Source organism: Pteropus vampyrus, unplaced genomic scaffold (assembly GCF_000151845.1).
Source record: "Pteropus vampyrus isolate Shadow unplaced genomic scaffold, Pvam_2.0 Scaffold122, whole genome shotgun sequence".
NCBI classification, from domain to species: Eukaryota; Metazoa; Chordata; class Mammalia; order Chiroptera; family Pteropodidae; genus Pteropus; species Pteropus vampyrus.
Genome location: NW_011888903.1, coordinates 2,993,319 through 3,013,472, shown reverse-complemented (window position 1 = coordinate 3,013,472; position 20,154 = coordinate 2,993,319). Strand labels below are relative to the sequence as shown.

General features: G+C 36.4%; 1 protein-coding gene across 1 annotated transcript in view; it reads left to right on the top strand.

Moving 5' to 3' along the window:
* The window catches only part of PTPRM (protein tyrosine phosphatase, receptor type M), a 737,127-nt gene that overhangs the window by 166,163 nt on the left and 550,810 nt on the right, over positions 1-20,154 (top strand). The window contains exon 2 of the mRNA XM_011366167.2: positions 10,341-10,463. Coding sequence (XP_011364469.1) covers positions 10,341-10,463 — 123 coding nt within the window. The remainder of the gene's footprint in view (positions 1-10,340; positions 10,464-20,154) is intronic.

The window sequence follows — 20,154 nt, the reverse complement described above, 5'->3', positions numbered from 1 at the left end:
ATGTAGATGTGAGGGGGCGGGTCAAGTTCAATGGGGACATGAGATGAAACTCAGACTGTAGTATGGTGAGAGGAGGAAGCTGATAGGAGAAACATTTAGGAAGTTGTTTGAGGGGTAACATGTTGAGTGGAGAGGTGGCCGACTCACAGGTTTTTGGCTTGATCCGTTGGTTTATGATGCCATCAGCCAACACAGATGATATCAATAAAGAGATGCCTGTCACTTTAATTTCCTGTTTCAGATAGTATGCACAACTTCTTTGCAGTTCGTTGTCTTGAAACAGTGAGTACACGTTCACATTCACCACCAAGTTCAGCTTCTATAGGGCATAAATCCTCAGGGATTTGCTTATTGTCAGAATTGCCCCTGAAAATTCTTTAGGAAACATTTGGGTTAAAGACCAGTACACTGTTCCCCCCAAAAATCCAGATTAAACAAGAGAAGTATGTTGAACTCAATGAGATGTGCAAACTAAGAGAGAGGCATGAAGGAAGAAGCAACAGTGATTGGGTGGGCGTGAGAGGCACAGCTCATCTCTCCCATTTTTTAGTTCTAGGTCATTGGGCATATGATTATTAGGCTCCTGGACTAAATGAAAGACTTCCCTATCACCCCCCTCCCCCATTTTCATTGTTGAAATCATGTACATTCATTGCCCATATGAGTGCTGCATGTCCCCTTTTCATACAGTGAGCAAGACACATAGTGCGAGACTTGTCCAAAGATAGAACAGTTAGATGACAGATCTAGAACTTAATGTATCCCAAGTCTCAGATTCCAATTAAGTAGATCGGCCTTCAAGTTTCTAGTTTTTATTTTAGAATAAGTACTCCTAATGATAGAAAATTGGAATAAATGTTTTACCAAAAAGATATAGGAAATTGCATATACTTTTTCTTCTAATTTGATTCTACTCAGTGAATGTGATATGTAGAAAGAATGTTCATTGAGGGACATACATTTAGTTGAGTTTAGGTTAGTCACCATCCAGTGAAAATAATCATTGGCTGGTTATTACAAGCTAAATAGCATGGCTTGGTTGTACTGTATATTGGTGAGTTAAGACGTTTCTCAGCTGTCCCAGATAATGATTTTATGCTAATCTTCAAGAGATTGATTTTGTAAATCATATTATGATGGCAGGAGTGCTACTAGGCATAAAATGAAATTCTATTTCTTTCTTTTTTTGCTTTTTTGAAAAAATTTTCTGGGTATCTCTGACCAACAACCAGGATTGTTTTCTTCCTAGGGTATCTCTTCTTGTTGAGTAGTTCCACTTAGAGAAAAATTACAGAACAAGGGTTTCTTAGCTTGAAATCAGAGCATGGAACAGTGTGATCAAGCAGTGCTATTCTGTTGTCCTTATTCACCTGAGAGATATTTATGACTAAAAAATAGTTATTTAGAGCAGTGATCTCCAAAGGCTTTCTCCACACCCTTTGAGGAATATAATACAATCCATTGATGTATGGAAAAAAATATTTGAACACCAATTCATATTTATTTTCTAGTTCATACTTTAAAAGTTCAGTTATATGTGTGTCTCTAATAATTTGCATATGTAGAATACTACATTATATAATTTATAAATAAGTAAACATAGAAGGTTTTTGCCTTTTTAAGAACCTGATAAGAGACCATCTTAAAAATGTTGAAACTACTGATCTAGAGCTCCTTTCTAAAATAGGTCAATTAGATTATTCTGGGAACTTTTTAAAACCACAGATTCCTGGAGATGCTCCCAAAAGATTCCAGTTAAATGGGTCGGTCTAGAACAGTAATTATCAAACATTAGTATGCATCAGAATCACCTGGAGGTCTGGCTTGTTAAAACACAGATTGCTGAATCTCACCCCAGAATTTCTGATTCAGTAAATCAAGGTTGAGGCCTGATAATTTACAGTGCTAACAAGTTCCCAGGTGATGCTGCTCGTTGAGGGACCCACTTTGAGAACCACTGCTCCAGTGTGGGACTCAGAATACAGGCCATTCTGGGATCAGGTGATAAAGGACTGACTGACCTAGATTTGATCATCTTCTCCCTAGACAGTTATGCACAGTCTGTCAATTTGTTTTCCCTTTTTACTCCTGTTGCTATGAGAGAGGCAACAACTGTTTTCATACTATAGTTTTTAATATTGGTGTGGCGGATGAGAGCACCGGTGTTATATTCAGATAGATTTGAATTTATAGTGAATACATATGAGTGGTTTAATTAAATCCTATAGCAACTCTATGAGGTACTAATTTGTATATTGAAAACTCAGACAGTTAGGGTCCTAATGATTTGACTGTATCTGTACAGTATTCGAGAATAAAAATAACATTATTACCCACTTAAAAAAAAACAGATTTTAAGTCAGTAAGAAAAATATATGGTTGTTGCAGTCAAGTCTTTTTTAAAATTAGGAATCAATAGATTGATATAAAATGAAATATCCAGTAAATGTAATAAACCACAGAAACTTTAAGAATAAGGCAGCTCATTTCCTTTGAATTATATAAAATATATCCATCGGCAAATAGCGCTTTTATAATAGTGCGTAACATTAGCCATTTAAATGCCTGTGCAATGTGTAAAAACTGCTTGCTAGATTAAATTATGTAAAAGAACATTTCTATAATGCTTAGTGTCTGATTCACTAACCATCACTGGGGCACTGAAAGTTTGAGAGGCATTATATATTTTCATTGTTTGGCAGGCAATTAAATGCAGGTGTCACTGGGATTGATTTACAAGAAGAAAGGAGTGGCTCCCTATGTTGGTTTAGGTATTTTTTTAATTCTTAAAAACAGTTATGTATATTATAGTTCACTTTCTCTTTTTACTTTGAAATGTTTAGTTTATAGACTTTTATTTCACTGTCTTAAACATGAAATAAATAGTTAGGACCACCTGCAATTACATGTATTTTAGGAAAGGAGAACATATAACATCAGTTCTTTTGGGGGGAACTTTAGCTCTAGTTTTTGATCTGCCTTCCCTGTAGAGAGACCCATTTAATACTTCATACATTTGATAAAGGCTGCTTTAAATGGGGTCATTCTGTATTTAGAACAAATGAGAACAATGTTCCAGAAATCTCCTCAAGGAATATTACCATCTTTTTTAGAAAATAACTTTTAATGGACTGTAATTATAGGAAAAGCCATTGCTAGAGACTACAAGTCAGTTTTACCTGTTAAAGGCAAAACAACTCAAAATAAAGTTTACGAAATTAGCATTTGATTGTCCTCCACTGGTTTCTTGTAAACAGCACTTTTTGGAGCTTATTTGCAATGCAATTCATGTAGCAATCAGTATATAAACAGTATATGGTGTTGTTTGCTTACTTTATGGAGGTGGGTTAAGAGTGATAGTGTGTAGACTAGAAAGAGTATAAACTTTGGACCCCGACCTTGGTTGAAATGCTGGCCCTACACTGAATTTTGTGTGATTTTGGGTGAGGTTTTTGACCTCTCCACACAGCCATTTGTGAAAATCGGGATCTATCAATCAAGGTCCAATCAGGAGATTGTTCAAACTACAAAGTAATTTGAACAGGGAGTGTTTATTATATGGAATAATTAACTATTACAGCGGATAGTAATACAAACAGTTGGCTAGTATTAAGTAAAGAGACCTCTAAAGAATAAAGGAATAGCAGAAATGAGGAACAGCCACTGCTCCAGGGCAGCGATAGAGCTCCAAGGAGATCCTTCTAGAGCTGAGATCCAGGGCTTGACTATGGCTCAGTGGATGGCACAGAAGTCACTATGGAGCTGATATAACTTGGAAGAAATGTGTCCTCTAGGGTGGCAGGCAAAGCTGTTCATGGGAAGTGTCCCTTTGGAAACGCTCTGCTGCAAAACCTCCATGGGGCTGCTGGGGCAAGCTGCTCCCTGCTGGGCACTGATGGCCACCATGCACCGGAGGAGCTGGGCACTGGGAAGTCCCTGCCTTGTGCTAGAGAAGCTTCATGTGCTGAGGAACCTTCAAGGGAGGGCTGCAAGCCTACTGCTCTCTCCCGCAGTGCCTCTCTAGAACCCTCTATAGTCAAAGCTTAACATATTGCCAACTGGGACATGAAACTTAGAGGGCTTGGATATACTTTTGCAAAGCAAACAATGATGTGAATTTAGAGCTGAGAGGTAATACATTGATAATTGGCACAAAGGATATTAATGCTTACATTTAGGATTTTTAAGATTCAATAATACATGTAAACATTTGCATGGTTTTTGTTACATAATATGTTCTTCAAATCATGCATATTGAGACAATAGTCTTATACTGGTTGTGAGGAGTAAGTGGGAAAATATGACTAGATATTACCTTAAGCAGAATCTGGCAGCACATGGCAGATGATCACAAAATGGTAGTTGTTAATACCAGAGAATTTTGCAGATCACAGATTGCACTCAGACTGCCATAGTAGTGGTGATTAATAACTTAAAGTTAAATGAACAGTCCCAGGTAATGATTCTCACCTCCAAATCTTAAAGATGAAAGATAATACCCTTTGAAAGATCATGAAGTCAGTTTAGTGGATCTATATTTGCCTTTTACAAAATGGAACAGAACAGAAATGAAAAATGTCAGTGTATGCCAGTAGAGATAAATTTGGTTCGTAAAATGTACATACACAAGACCACGGGTCACAATCAAAAAAATTTAAGTACTGCCCTATTGGTGGCCTCTAATCCTTGTGAATTTAATTACCTTTGTCTTCTCTCCAGGCCTAGAGCTTTGGTAGGATATAGAAGGTCATGTGAAAGATCTTATAAGGTTTCCTTTGGGGAAAAAGTGGACCATCTTCTCCTTTATAGCTTCTATGTTAATGATGTAATACTATTAGGTCTCTCAAATTTTCTGTTACTCTAAAGCAAGAAGAAAGATAAATTCCCTCCAATATGCAAATAAATTAAGAATGACCTTTATAGACAGCTAGCCTTGCTATCTAATTATTGCCAGGAAAAAAAAAAAAAAGACTTCAACTTTTCTAAATGAAAGCCATAATTGGTGGAGACTTCATTAACATTTAACTGGCTTATAGTTTTCACCGTGATAAAAAATGAACATGTTCATTGATTTAGTCACATTTGTAGCAATTCATCTTGGAATACACCAGGACAGGGCTGGGTATTTTGTGGGGCTATGCTGAGATTGTTTTTATTGTTTAGATGGATATTATATTTAAAAAAAAATTTTCAGGAAAATGTGTTGCAGCCAAATTCTGCATAAAATTTTGGGAAATTCATTATTCATTTTTCTAAATACAATTTATTAGATGCCTACCATGTACTAGCTCTAGGGAATACCAAGATGACTAAGATAGAGTTATAATCAAAATTACTTTTGAGCAGAATTCTCATGCTGCCTATAGGCTTTTTAGACACCTGTTCTTTTGAAACACTTCAGTTTTCGTGAAAAAAATATCAGGCCGAACACCATTTCATCTGATTTCTAAAGCATGTGGCTTCATGCTTCAGTAATAACACAGACTAGTTACAGTTTTTAGTTGGGGAGTAAATACACAAACTCGTGGCAGCCCATTAAGACTTCATTGAGAGAAACGATATGCATAAAGGCCATTTAAAGGATATTATAGTTTTAATCCTAGAATGCATTGAGTTTCCACAAAATCAAGTTTATTGAATCGAAGTTTGATGACATGCTGTCATAACATGTTACTAAATAGACCCTAAAATCCAATGCTCTGTTCTGGTGGATGCTCTTGAGAGCCCTGTTCATCAACTCATGTTGATTGCTTCTTACCAGGGCCCTGGGAAGATAATTCTCTCTGGATTTAGGATTAGGAGTAGTCGTGTTCCTTTTGGGTTTTCAGCTTAGAAGACACTATCATGTGTTAATGTGGGCTCTCAAGACAGGATGCCTGGGTTCAAATCTCTGCTTCACTACCTTCCTGCTTTGAGAACTTTGTGAGCTGTATAACCTTCTGTGTCTCAGTTTCTGTATCTGTGAAATGAAGATCACAGTATCTATCTTATAGGGTTGGCTTGGGGATTAACAAATCCTCAGTAAATGTTAACCCCTATTAATGTTTTAGTGTTCATGTTATTATCTCATAGATACTGAGAATTATATAATCAATCATATTTTCCTCTTTGCACTGACTACCCCAAAGCTCAAAGTGAAATTTGTGGCAAACTTCTAGTAAATGAATTGTGACTTTTTTATTACTTGGTAGTGATGGTAGAGTCCTTGCCATATTACTGGTGTAATCTTATTTTTTTTTTTCTGTGCTCTGCTTTCCTTGATATTCAACTTTTAATTTTATTTGATTTTGTTAATTTAATTTTCATTTGATTTGCATGTCATGGAACAGGCCAAGCAATCATCTTTCTTTTAAAGACATCACTGCTGTCAATTACTTGAGCATTTGACATCCTTTCACACTTCCTTTTGCATAATTCATTCTTCATTCAGCACATGTAGTATTGTTTATTGTTTTCACATTTGCTAAGGAAAAGCCTTTTCTTCTCAAGGTATGATGTAAGCATGTGGGCACGTGTGTGAGTTATGTGTGTGTTTGTGTGTGTGTGTGTGTGTGCGCGTGTGTGAGTGTGTGAAAGAGAGAGAGAGAATATAAATGATGCAGATCACAGCCCCACTCATTTTGCATTACCTTTTATCCATCTTATATTTGACTTTTGGTTTAGTCTTGAATCCCCTCCCCAAGAAAGAAATAATTTACTTTGATTTGATGGAGGACTAGAATCCAGTCATAAGCTGTTGGGCATTGGTCCAAGTAAGACAGTTGTGGAGAAACCTTGGTAAGTCTGTTGCTGACCACATTCCTGTACATGATGGCAAACTGTCCGTGTTATTCTGAAAATTAAGAAGAATTTTTGGAAATGCTTATTCATTTCACTAAGTTTCAGGGGACTTTGCTTCCTTATTATTTTCTTTGCTGGCCCCAAAACATTTTACAAAAACCTAGCCAACACTGTTCTTTGCTCCCACGTGCTCCGTAGGGGGCCCATAGGAAGTGTGCCTGCAGGATTGCTTACAACTTTTCACCTTCTTATGAAATACACTTTGAAATATCCAATTATATATTCCAACTATTTGCAGTAAAATGAACTCATGAGAGTAATTGTTATATGAGGTATATATGGTAAGGAGGATTTAAGAACCAAAAATAACTGACACTGGTTGAACATGCCTGACACTTCTGTGAACTTTACATTTGCTGCGTAACTAGATCATTAGAAATATCATGTGGGATATGTGTGATCTCTATTTTATAGGTGGAGAAACCAAAGTTCAGAGAGCCAAGTGATCTGTCCACAATCACAAAGCTAGCAGGGGAAGAATGGGGGTGTGCCACACGTTTGATCCTGGAACTGGTTCACTTTCAACACTATGCAAAGCTTCCTTAAAACCAAAAGTTTAATTTGTTCACTCTCAAATTGTTTATTTCAATTCTGATGTTGTTTACCTTAATCTCATCTCATTTTAGCTCAGTAAATCACCTTTGCTGTTTTTAGGGTCTCTCATCTGTTGAATGAATGCCAGTGGATCTGAAAATCGGTGTTCAGAGGGATTATCTTATGGCAATAAGAAATCCATACTCTTTCCCATTTTCCAGTGGTTTGATAATCATACATGGGTCCAGAAAGAACAATATCATATGTTTTATGTTTCCTTTCAAGTGATAAAAACAGCTTTATGTAAAGGGAAAATTATATCCTTGCACCGGCATTGTGTTAGTCTTTGGGGTTTGCTGTCAGCTCTGCATTCTCTTGACTTTATATTTGGTTATATCTCGAGTAGCAACAGTTGTTTCATAAACCAGATCTGTAACCAGCCTTGAGCTGTTTTGTGGTCGCCTATAACTACTCCTCACTGTTTAAGACTGCACTGCAGGACTTTCATCAAAGTGCTATCTATGCTTCCATTGGGGGGCCCCTTCTCTGTCAAAATTCATGGTAATTTTTTTTTCTTTTTGAACATTATTAGTGCTACCCACTGTTTGGACTTACGGCTATAGTACTGAAGCTGTTTTCTATATCAAATTTAGGGTTTGCAACCAAGGGAAAATATTTCTCGTAAATGTTTGCATAGTCTTCTAACATTTCCTACCCCAAATTGGAAAGTTGTTAGTATTATGTGCTTTAAACAAATCCACTTTGTTTCTTTGAACTTGTTAAAGCTGAGTAAGAGAGAAGTATAAATTACCACTTGTTGTCAAGGTGAAATATGTAGTTAATGTTGTATTTTTGTAATGTGTTTCTGTTCCCTGTGGAATGTTTAATTGACCAGTTCTGCTAAAAGTGTTACAGAAGACAGTGTTCAGGGCCACTAATTTCACTGTCATGCCCGGAGCTAACAACTAGACAAAGCCAGAAAGCTGGGAGAGATCTTTTAAAAGGGTCTGAGGTCCCTTGACTCTGCCCTGTTTAACATTTTTTTATCTGTGATTTGGAGGTGGATATTGAAAGCATGCTTATCAAATTAGCAGATAACTCAAGTCTAGGTAGGATGACAAATACCCTAATGACAATATCAGGAATCCAAAGGCTCTCAACAGGCTGGAGTGATGCACTGAGAACAGGGAGACATGGTTTACTTAGGATGAATGTACATACTGTGTTTGCATTCAGAAAGTTACTTGCCTTATTACAAGAGAGGAGAGATAGCTCAATGGTAGTGGTATGAATTTCAGGCTTGTATGGGATTTCAGGTGCACAGAAGCTCAGAAAGAACTCACACTCTGCCCAGACTACTGAAAGAGCATGAGGTCAGGGGAAGTAGCCTGTTGAATTCTGTCTGGCTCCAGTACTGGGAATCCTTCTTTTGGAAAAGGGCTGATAAACCTGAGAGTGTTCAGAGAGCACCTGCCAAGATGATGAAAGTCTGAAAACCTTCTAGTGGGAGGAACTAGGGGGAGCTGGGCATGTTTTGCCTGGAGAAGTGACGACTTAGAACATGACAGCTCTTTTCAAATAATCAGCTTTCCTGTGTAAAAGCTGAGATTTTTCACTATTTCTTCACAGTGTAGAGCTAAGATAAATGAGTAGGCATTTCAAGAAGCAGAGTTTGTTTTGTGCCTTTATAATTGGGAAATTATCTATATGGTAGAGATGCTTTTTTAAAATTCTGAGTGCTTCCCCCATTCAGAAGTTGTCTGTCTATCTGTCTAGGTTGTAGAATTGACATAAACATTTGGATGAAAATTGGACTAGGAGACCTCTAACATCTGTTTTATCTCCAAGTTTGTACAATTACTGTTTTACTTAGCTTCCTGCTGCCAGGGCATACACTGCAGACATAGTTTAATAATGTCCTTATTTTTGTGTTTTTTTTTGACCAGAAGCCTTAATTCTCATAATTGACAAATAATTATAATTAATATTTTTAATTACTATAATTAATAGCATTATATAATGGATAGTAGGATTTTTGTAATAATATGATCAATTTAATCACTCTTGAAGGGAGTGGGGTGGAGGTAGACAGGGAAAAATTTTAAATCATTTCTTCAATTAAAAACATAAATTTAAATAATAATAATCACGTGAAATGTGAAATATTGGAGAAAATATTTGATACTGTAATAATTCAGAGTAATAGGAGACATTTAAGAGGATATGGTGTGGGACTCAGAATCATCAGTGTGCCCCAAATGCTGAAACGCCTGAATTGCTTTGTATATACTGTATTTTCTTTCATTCTTTGTTTCTTTATTTAAGTACTTGTATTTCTAGCACCAAAATTAGGCAGATGCTTATCACATTTAGTTTTAAACTTATTCTTGCCTTTTAAAATTGTGGACAATGAGCACATTTATAAGGTCTTAAGTTTGAGACCTCAAATCTCCAAAATATTAAAATGAAACTAATTTCTATGTTAGATTTAGAATAATCCCTAGAAAAATATTTTGCAAACTATGTCCTACTGCATTGTCCCCTACCATTATGTCAGTACTGTGGTGAAAACATTTCTCTTTTAATTTTTTGGACAAATTATAATGGCTTTTCTATTGAAAATACGTTGAAAACTGATTGATTCTATTAAAGTGAACACAATATCAGTTATTGCAAATTCCTGTGAATCTAGAAAATATGGATTATAAATTTGCTTAAGTCTTACTTTCAATTGGATTTTACAAACATTGGTCCTTTTGAAGAAACAGTATAATATAGCAGTACTGGCAAGGCATGGTTAATATTCAACTAGTGCTTAGCGAGGGTATAATAAGGTCAGTTCCTCTTCACAAAGGTCAAATCAAATTTAGTTAGCATCAAGTAGGTTGACAGTTACTTGTAATCGCCATAGCTTATTCCAGAGTTTTGGTGCTATTTACATTATTTTTTATTCTGTTACATTTCAGGGGGTTGCCTCTTTGATGAGCCATATAGCACGTGTGGATATAGTCAAGCTGATGACGATGACTTCAATTGGGAGCAGGTGAACACCTTGACCAAACCGACTTCTGATCCATGGATGCCATCAGGTTTGCATTTAGTTTTAAGTTTTCTTTTTAAAATCAGAGGTTCACAAGAGTTTTAATCACAGTGAACATCCACTAGGTATTGGTTGAATGAGTGAGGGTATTGGTGTTTATGGCAGTCAAAGGAAGATTAACTAGTGAAGATCCTACACTTAAGAAGACTGGATACACAGAGTTTACCTCTGTATCTCTCCTTTAAAGTCTAATTAAAGTTTATGTTCTTTTTTTTTGGATACACCTCAGTTAGATTAATGGGCATTTCTCAGTTGAACCTTTTCCAAGCAGCAGATATTGGAAATAGATTAATGTCTCTTCTGGGAAATATATCTACTAACTGGAACTCTAGCTGAGGAATCCAAATAATAAAGTCTTGGTCACAAATTGGAGACCTTGGGAGGTAACTTAAACTTTGTCAGCCTCAGGGGCTCACCTGGCACCAGGGAGATCTGGGAGCATGCCAGTGATCTTGAAAGCATTCTGAAGATAAATGGTAATGCACACATGTGGATATTTTTTTCTATGGTAGAAGTGCTTAGTAGATTTTCTGATGAGTGAAAGTCATTTGTTCCACTGAACACCAGCAAGAATTCTACTTCTTATTCAGAAGGAAGAGTGGGAAGATGATGACTAATGAACTCTAATCATACTGGAGCTTTATCATTGTAATGGACACCTTTTCAGTCTGTGGTGTTAGACATCCTTTAAATTTTTAGATTTGCGGATTTATTTTATAAACGGAGTGAAGGGTGTGCTCCATTCAGGATTCAAACTGTAAAACATGTTATTCTGATTTGGATTTCAGGTAAAACACATTTTTTGTACTTTTTAATGATTGTAAAGTTCTTCACTAATATACCTAAATGTGGCAATAATTACATTTAGTGAGTAATCTTGTAAAGGTAGCTGTAAACATGAAATAGAGTTTAACGTAATTCTTAACTAAGCTTTAACAGTTATGATGCCTACCACGTTCTGGCCCTTTCTTCCCACGTTTAGCTCTTTATAACTTCAAAGAAAGGAATATTGAGCTCCTTAGCACTATGGCTTTACTAGACTTCAAAACTTTTCTAGTCCTTGATTATTTACCCATAGCTGACAGTCTTCTTTTACTGTCTCTCCTTTTCCCTTGTATATGTGTATGCTTTTGAATGTGACTTGTGTTTGAATAAGAAGTACTTTAGTTGTTTTTTCCAAATTCCAGTTCCTGCTTTCATTCTTGTCTGTGATGGGGAAAGGGGGAGAGGACAGCAGAGCAGTGCTCTCCATGCAGAGCTGTCTTTTTCCAAACAGGCTTTTTACCCCGAAGGTCTTTTGGTCATCCTTACCTGTTCTCTTTTGAGGATCCAGCTGTGTCTAGAGAAGCTGGGGATGGATGAGGTTGTGGTAGTGAGGAGGTCACTCAGATTTAATCCTAGTAAATTTCTCCATAAGAGTTCATGTAGACTTTCTCTATTATCTTTTAATTTGGTGAACAATTTATAATTTTTCACATTAGGTAGTTGATTTCATTATTGTAGTTCTTTAGATTACAACCTGACTTGGAAAAATTGACTTTTACAAAGGAGCTCCAATATTGCAATATCTTCAGCCTCCGCTGGTTCTGTTTTTGTCACATGATAGCCCATTTCCCCTTTACAAAGGGAGGGAGGAATTGGTTATTGTGACCATCTTGTCCTTTTCTGCTTTCTAATGTCCCATAATACCATCTCAGACCAAGTGGTCCAAGTTTTAAATACAGAAAGAATGGGATCCTAGCAGAAGTTGTTCTAAAAATGATATTAAGGATCACAGACCAATTATTTTCTGGAACAATCAGTTGAGTAATTGAAGGACCAAAGGGGAAGTCACTTTGCAAATATCTGACTTTGAAGGCTCTTCTGCCTTTGGAAAAATGGAGCAAGGACATTTAAATGTTCTGTATGAATTTACTCTCATTCTGTTGACTAATAGAATGCTTGGTGATGAATATTAGGCCTTTGTAGCTTAATATCTTTGAATGTTACATCTTCTAACACTTCTGTCAATTCCATACAATTACTGATAGTTACAAAAGGTGTTCCCTCAACTCCCATTCCCCAAAAAGGTGCGAAGTCATTGCTGGGACCTGCAGGTTGTTTGAATGTCAGCCAGTAAGAGAGATGGGGAAAGACTAGCAATCCAATTCCTCTACCTCTCTTTGCCTGTGGACATTGTCTAGATAAAACAAATTTTAATCAAAATGTGATAATTGTTCCATTGATAATTTTTTCATCCAATTATTTTTTTCGCCTTAATATAGAATAGCAAATACTGGTAATTTTTTTCCTATGATGTATTAAACAATCTTTAGTCATGAAAAAAAATTTTTGAGCCCTAGTGTAGACTAATCATGATGCTAATTACTGTGGTAGATGAAGAATTATAAGAAATGATTCTCTCTAGGAAATTATCTATATGAAAAAGAAATTTACAAAAATATAGTTAATAAACAATCTAATATGTTATAAAGAATATGGACTTGTACGCAATTTCCACCCGCAGTGAGAAATTAAAAATTCTCAGTGAAATTTTATTGTTAGAAGAAAATATCACCTTATAAACCCACATATGGTATCCTAAGGTTTAGATTTTAAAACTGAGTTTGTAATATGTATATAAAGCCTTGAGTTTTAAATACTATTTAATTACAAAGGCTTTCTCCTCCTCCTCCTCTTTTCTTCCTCTCCTCTTCCTCCTCCTCCTTTTCTATTAATATGTATAACATAATTTATTTCTTTCAAAAACAAATTCCAAAGCTGGCCCTCTTACACTAAAACAGAAACTAGTTTTGTGAGTTTCTCAGGGTAAATAGATGGCAAAATCAGATACAACTATATCTCTTTGACAGTTAAATTTTTAAACCTTTGCATGAAATATTATTGAATTTGTTCTTACACATGTATTTGTATTTGGTCTCGCATGTGTAGGCTGGTTCTATGATGCTTTAGACCAGGGGTTGGCAAGCTGTGTCCTACAGGCCAAATCTGCCTGCTGCCAGTTTTTTATGGCTTGCAAGCTAAGAATAGATTTTATATTTTCAAATGGTTGAAAAAAATCAAAATAATAATAATAATATTTTGTGACACATGAAATTCAAATTTCAGTGTCCATAAACAAAGTTTTATTGGCACACAGCCATGCCCATTCGTTAAATGTTGTCTGTGTCTGGTTTCAAGCTACCACAGCAGAGCTATGTAGTTGCAACAGATACCGCAGTGTCCACAAAGCCTTGATATTTACTGTCTGGCTCTTTACAGAAAATTTTGCTGACCCCTGTCTTAAAATCGTTTTGGCACCAGCATATAGTTGTGGCTTTGGATTCTTGACTTATATTGTTATTGTTTTCTGTATTCATATTATAATTATTAACATACAAACATTATTCCACATTTTTCTTCTTTCAGAGTTTATGTTTTCCAAACTTGGGGCTATTAAAATCAGTAAAAAAAAAAAAAAAAACATAATTAGGATTTTCTCTATCGTTTCCATTAATTTGCTACCTATAAAAAATGTGGTTTTCTTTATTGTTTAGTAGTACCAAATTCTCATGGACTATTGTGATTCCAGTGAGCATATAATTTGTTAAAATGAATTTAAAAATTATGATGAGAGTAAAATTTTTACTTTAATTTTAAAATTTACTGTAACTAAATTAAAATTTTACTTTTTCTGTCTTTTTTGAAATTGATGTTCCAGTATGTAGGATTTGTTTCTCTGTATCTTTACATGTGAGGTTTTTCTTAGCCACATTTAAAAAATTGAAATACAGTCTGGAGCTTTATACAAGCCGACTTGATAACTACTCTGAGGCTGTGACATTGACTTTGGAAATACACATTTAGGCAAATAAATACCAAGCCATTTACATTTTTGTATTTGAAGCCAACATTTATGTTATAGTAGGTTCTATTTTTGCAGCTAGCTCTGAACCATACAGTTTTCCTGATGTTGGAACTATGCCACACATGTTTTCTCTTTTATTGCTAAGTGCATGGTTTATTTCATATCAGTTAATCTCTGTTAACAATGGAGAACTTTCTTAAACTTTGTCATAAAGATTACTACTTTGTGCACAAAAACCCTTGATTAAGTAACCAAATAATAACCTGATACATTTTGTTAGCACTGTTGCATGTTATCATTTTATATACTGAAGCACATGTATAATTATCAGAGTAGATTAAGAAGTATTGATTAAGAAGTATTTTATGGTATAAAAGTACCTACATAGTTTGACAATGGTTGATGTTTTTGTATTTTATTAAGATATAATGTGTACCTAGTGTTCCAGTTCTATAAAATGGATATTTAACAAGTTCCATACCTTATGTTTAAGAAATGTATTTTAAAAATGAAATAATAAATCCATTCATAATATAAAAAATGTAAAGGTAACATAACTATAGCCATTTGATACTCATAAAATTAACATTTATTTCTACCCCATATGGCCCCTGAAGATATCATACCTCTAAAAATGATGTAATTCTGTCAATTTGGGTCCTAGTGCTGGGAAAATGAAACATTATGCTTAATGCTTTTCTGGGTAGTTTAGTCTATGACTAGAGGAAGCCCATGTTGCCTTCCACATCTTAGTTTTACATATTGCAAAATGGGAATGGTGTTTCTGATCTTCAGGGAGATGCTATGACTAAGGATTGGATCATGTGTCTGGGTGCCCATATGAATGGCAGAGAGATGGAAGTGCCAGGATGGAGGAGCAATACCAGCCCTTAGTGCGATGACCCAGAAAATAGAAAAAAATGACTGTATTAGCGTAGAGTCAATTTCACATTTGAGAAGATGACAGACAAAGGAATTGAAGTTTCCTCTTTGGGTGCATTCACCAGGCTTATTTTCCTCCTGCTAGGGAAGACTTCCCTACTTATTTACACTTCATGGCTTTTATAGGCCTTAGTGAGTGATGAAGAAAAGACAAAAAAAAAAAAAGGCTTGAAAAGATATTTTTCTTTCTTAAATTTCAGTGTGTCGTGTGTAATATTTTGGCACAGAATATTGAGACAGTTGTCTAATTATCTCATTCATTTTTTGAATCTGTCAACATTCAACAAATATTTATTAAACACCTGCTATGTGCTAGGCACTGTTAGAGATGCTTGGGATTCATCACTGAGTGAACCAAAGAGGATCCTCTCCCTGGTGGCTGCACATTCTCAGTCTGGTAGGATTATTCTTGGATTGCCAAAAAAAGTATATCCTATAAGACCATGTTTTCCATCACTTATGAATGACTTTCTGGAAGTAAATAATTCAAAAGTAATACAAAATTCAGTTTTTCAGACTCAGTATACTATAGCATCAAATTTAACTTCTTGTATGTTTTGCCTTTTTAAAAAAAGAAGAGCAAAAGACTAAATTGCAGGCAAGTGACGGCAGTGTAGTATCTTCTGATCATTATTCGCTATAGAACAAAGTAATCTTGTACACATAAATAACTCTTAGCAGTTGATAAAATTTTCTTCTTTGCTGTGTATCATTTGATCCTCATGACGGCCCTGGGAAATTAGATAGTGTAACCTCTGTTTTATAACTTTAGGAGGAGTTAAACTTGTGCCGGGCTTATAGGTGAGAGAAACAGCCCCGTTGTTGCTCTTTGAGAGCCAGGGAGTAATCTTCTGACGTGAGCACATTATCTAGTGAAGGGCTTAGTCTTTATCCCAGGTGGCAACTATTTTGATCTTCTCGAAATGAACATGAAGGCTAGTCACTGTGGGGGCTGCTGCCCCTTCCTGGGTCAGATGCTGGCTCTGTCACTTCTTCGCTATTGACCTTAGGCAAGTTCTTAAGCTCTCAGTTTCCCAGGCTCCTCATCTGTAAACTATTAGTTAGTAATATATTTTTGTGGTGTGACAGAACTGCAGTAGTAGAGTCTGTTCTTCTGCTAGTTCTATCCTGCGGAGGAGGCAGGCAGTCATTTAATAAGCAGAGAGATGTATACTGCAGTGGTGGGCAGAGCTAAGGGCTGTGATGAAAACCTAAATCGAGATAAGAGCTTAGCAAATGATGGGAGTAGTAGACAGGAACAACCTCTCTGAGCAGAGACTGGAATTCAAAAAGGGATAAATTGGCTATGGAGACTGAGTTATCGGGGTGTAGGGAAGGGCAGGAGCAAAGACTGAGGTGGGGTGAGTGCTGTTGGAGGGTGGGGGTGGTCAGTCTGCCCTGAAAACCATGGAAAGGTGTTTAGAACCTGCCTCATAGTGTTATTGACTAGGTAAGACAAAATAATCCACTTTAGAAACCTAGTCTCATACCTGGCCCAGTACAGTGTTCAGGAAATGTCTTCTTATCATTATTATTAAGTGATTTTCAGAGCAGTTTGGTATGAATTCATCTCTTAGTTTAATCTGGACTCTTTGTGATGGGGGCAGTTCATGCCGAGTTTTTATTTTCTCTTCTAAATGATACCAAATAAAAAATGGAAGATATAGGTCTTCATATAATACTTGAAAGGATTAAAAAAGCAAGCTGAAAGAAGTCCATTAATATACTAACAATGTTTTTGTAAGGATGGTAGGATTTGGGGTAATTGCCTTATCATTTCCATTTCATATATTTCCTTTATGATCAAGTATAATTTTATAATAGAAAAAAACACTTAAAAATTTTTGGGAGGTCATTAAATTTGGTTTTATTTTAGTTGATTCTGAATATTTCCAGTCACTGAAGTTAGAAAATGAAAACAGTTTTGTTGTCTTCAAGTATCTCATTCAAGTGTCCCAGAGTGAGGTGTTTCCTGACATCCGGATGTAAGATAGTCATTGATGATTGTTCTCCCTCCCTACATCTTACTCAAATCACCTTGGTGAGGCTTAGACTGTTTCCAGTTAGCTTTTAAACAGTGACTAATGAGATAGTGAATAAAATTGGACTGGAATTGTATTCTGTCAACAGTTTCTAAGTTATAAAATTTAGAAAAATAACTACAGGTGATAAAAAACAAAAACACATCAGATCAAGGGAGTTCTTAGTTAAACAGCACAGGGCTCCAGGTACCCTTACTTTAACATGAGTGTAAACAATGTGCTCCACTCAAAGGTAAAAACATAACATAAAATTTACCATCTTAACCATTTTTAAGTGTATAGTCCAGTGGCATTCAGTACATTCACATTGTTATGCAACATCTGTCTCCAGAACTTTTTTGTATTCCCTAACTGAAACTCTGCACCCATTAAACACTAACTACCCATTCTCTATTCTTCCCAGCTTCTGGAAACCACCGTTGTACTTTCTGTCACTGAATTTGACCACTCTAGGTACTTCATATAAGTGAAATCTTATAGTATTTGTCCTTTTGTACCTGGCTTATTTCACTTGACATAATATTTTCAATGATTCACTTTTTACATACAAATGACTTTCAAGATCAGGGCAGTCTTTTTTTTTTTTTTTTTTTGAAAAGCGTCTTGATTTTTAATAGTTAAGTGTTTCAGGGGGACCAAGCATGTTATGTATGACCACTTATTTCAATAGTTTATATTCAGTGTTCAACAAATATTCTTCTTTAAATTTTTTTCTAAATTCTTGTCTTAGCTGATTGGAAACTGTTACAAAAAGAACAGTGGCTAGCTATTTTTAAATATTTGCTTAAAAAGTACACAAATGAGCCTGCATGTATAAATATGTGCTTTTAAAATAGATTTATTTCTTGCTTAATTTCCCATAAAATTGTACAAGATGACAACGTAATAGTTATGTGAAGCCAACTTGTGGAATAAACAGGCGGACCGATTATGACAGATATTGTAAATCTCTCAGAATCTGAGTCAAGGAGGGCGTGAGAGGTGCAAGAGGTGAGGTCCACGTCGATGGGATGATGGGGCGGTTATTATAGCCAGCCAGAGAAATTCTCACCGAAGAGTTGGTCACCTCTCACCAATTGTGTGTTCTGTGTGTTGTCCCCCAGTGCAAGGCACTCTCTAGCTGGCCCTGGTCAGGTGTAGGAATTATTGTCATGTTGACAATAAGAGTCAAGAGAAGGGATGACAGATTTTTAGTCTTCTGAGCACATATTCCTCACTGGACTGCAGAGGGGCAGAGGGGTGGGGATGGGCTGATTTGAAAACATTTCTCTAAAGATCAGGGAGATTTGCCACTTGGATCTGGGTCTGCTCAGCAGCAGCCTTCCTTTACAGAGGAGAGGATCTTGGGATCAGATGGGTTGTAGGTGGGTCACTAATGTACCAGCTTGCATGGTTACTGGTATGTTAATGGCAGCATTAAAACTGCCCTTGCACAGATACCCACATGGGGAAGGCCTTGGAAATTCTATGTGGCCTGAGGGGTCATCCCATTCTCCTGCCTGAGTCAGGCCAAATCATCACAGGCCCAGGCTCCCCTTTAAGTGCCCTAGGGACTTTCCATGATCTAAGAAATTGAAGAACTGAATAAATTTAAATAAGAAAAGGTTAAGTCTATATTATTCTTTTCACCTTAAGACTAGGAAGAAATGTAAGTTCTGTTTTGGAGCACCAGCTGTGTGTGAGGTGCTGGAGATGTGTGTTTCGGGCACTGATGATGTAGTGGTGAACTGAGCCCAGTTTTCCAGGAGACATAGAAATGAGATAGCCAGTGTTCTGGTGGGGGCCAGGCCACTGCCCAGACCGAGACTGATGGGTAGGGACAAGCAGAAGGCTTCTTCTAGGAGGAAGCAGCTCTCAAGAGGGGCCATGAGAGCATGAGGATGAGGCCCGAGCAGGTGGGCACGCCAGGTGGAAGAAAGTAGCATCCTGTCTCAAGGCCGTGAGAGGAGGGTGGGGGAGCATATGCACTCTCAGAGCTGCTCAGGAAGCTGCCAAGAACCAGGAAACTAACAAACATGGCAGACTGGGGAAGGGGAAGGTAGAGAGAAGAGCCCTGGGGGAAAGACTCTCAAAGACCAAAGGCCTTATGGAGCTGGGGAAGGATGTGAAGCTAGGAAGTAATATGACTGTTGTTTTCTGGCAAAGGGAGGAAAAAAGAAATTATTTGAGTCTGTATGCATAGAGGAAAATGCAAAATTTCTCGTAAGGGCGTATCAGAAGTTGTAATAAGGAAATTTGGTTAGTGAAGAAGTATCATAAAGCATATGAATATGTAGGAGAATGCCGTTGTTCTTGCTAAATTTTTGCTAAATTGTTTAGGGGTAAGCACGCTTGGATGTTTGTCTAGAAAAAAAAGTGTGTGTGTGTGTGTGTGTGTGTGTGTGTGTTGAGAGTGTGTATGTACAAATGTGCTAAAATGTTAATAATTGTTAAGTCTAAGTGAAGTATATATAAGTATTTATTATACCACTTTTTCAGCTTTCTTATAGTTTTAAAACTAAGCAAAATTTGCTATATGTATAGGCAAACAAAAGACACGAGTAAGGTGCACTGACTTAGTGCCATGCCAGTGCGACTGTTATCCACTGATGCATTTTAGGCAAAATGCTATTCTGTCAAATCATATTTAAAATATTTATATTTAAAAACCTGGGTTGAGTCATGTCTTCCCTTTCTGAGCATACTGAGATGATTTCTTGGTCTTTACTGGAGAAATTTAGTAGAGCTGATGGACCAATTTTAGAGTGACTAACTTCAGGGATATAATTTTAGGACTTTCTAAAATAGGACAAATGCTTCATGCTGTGGTCTTATGCCTCAGTGTGTGTATCAAGTATAAAGATCTTTAT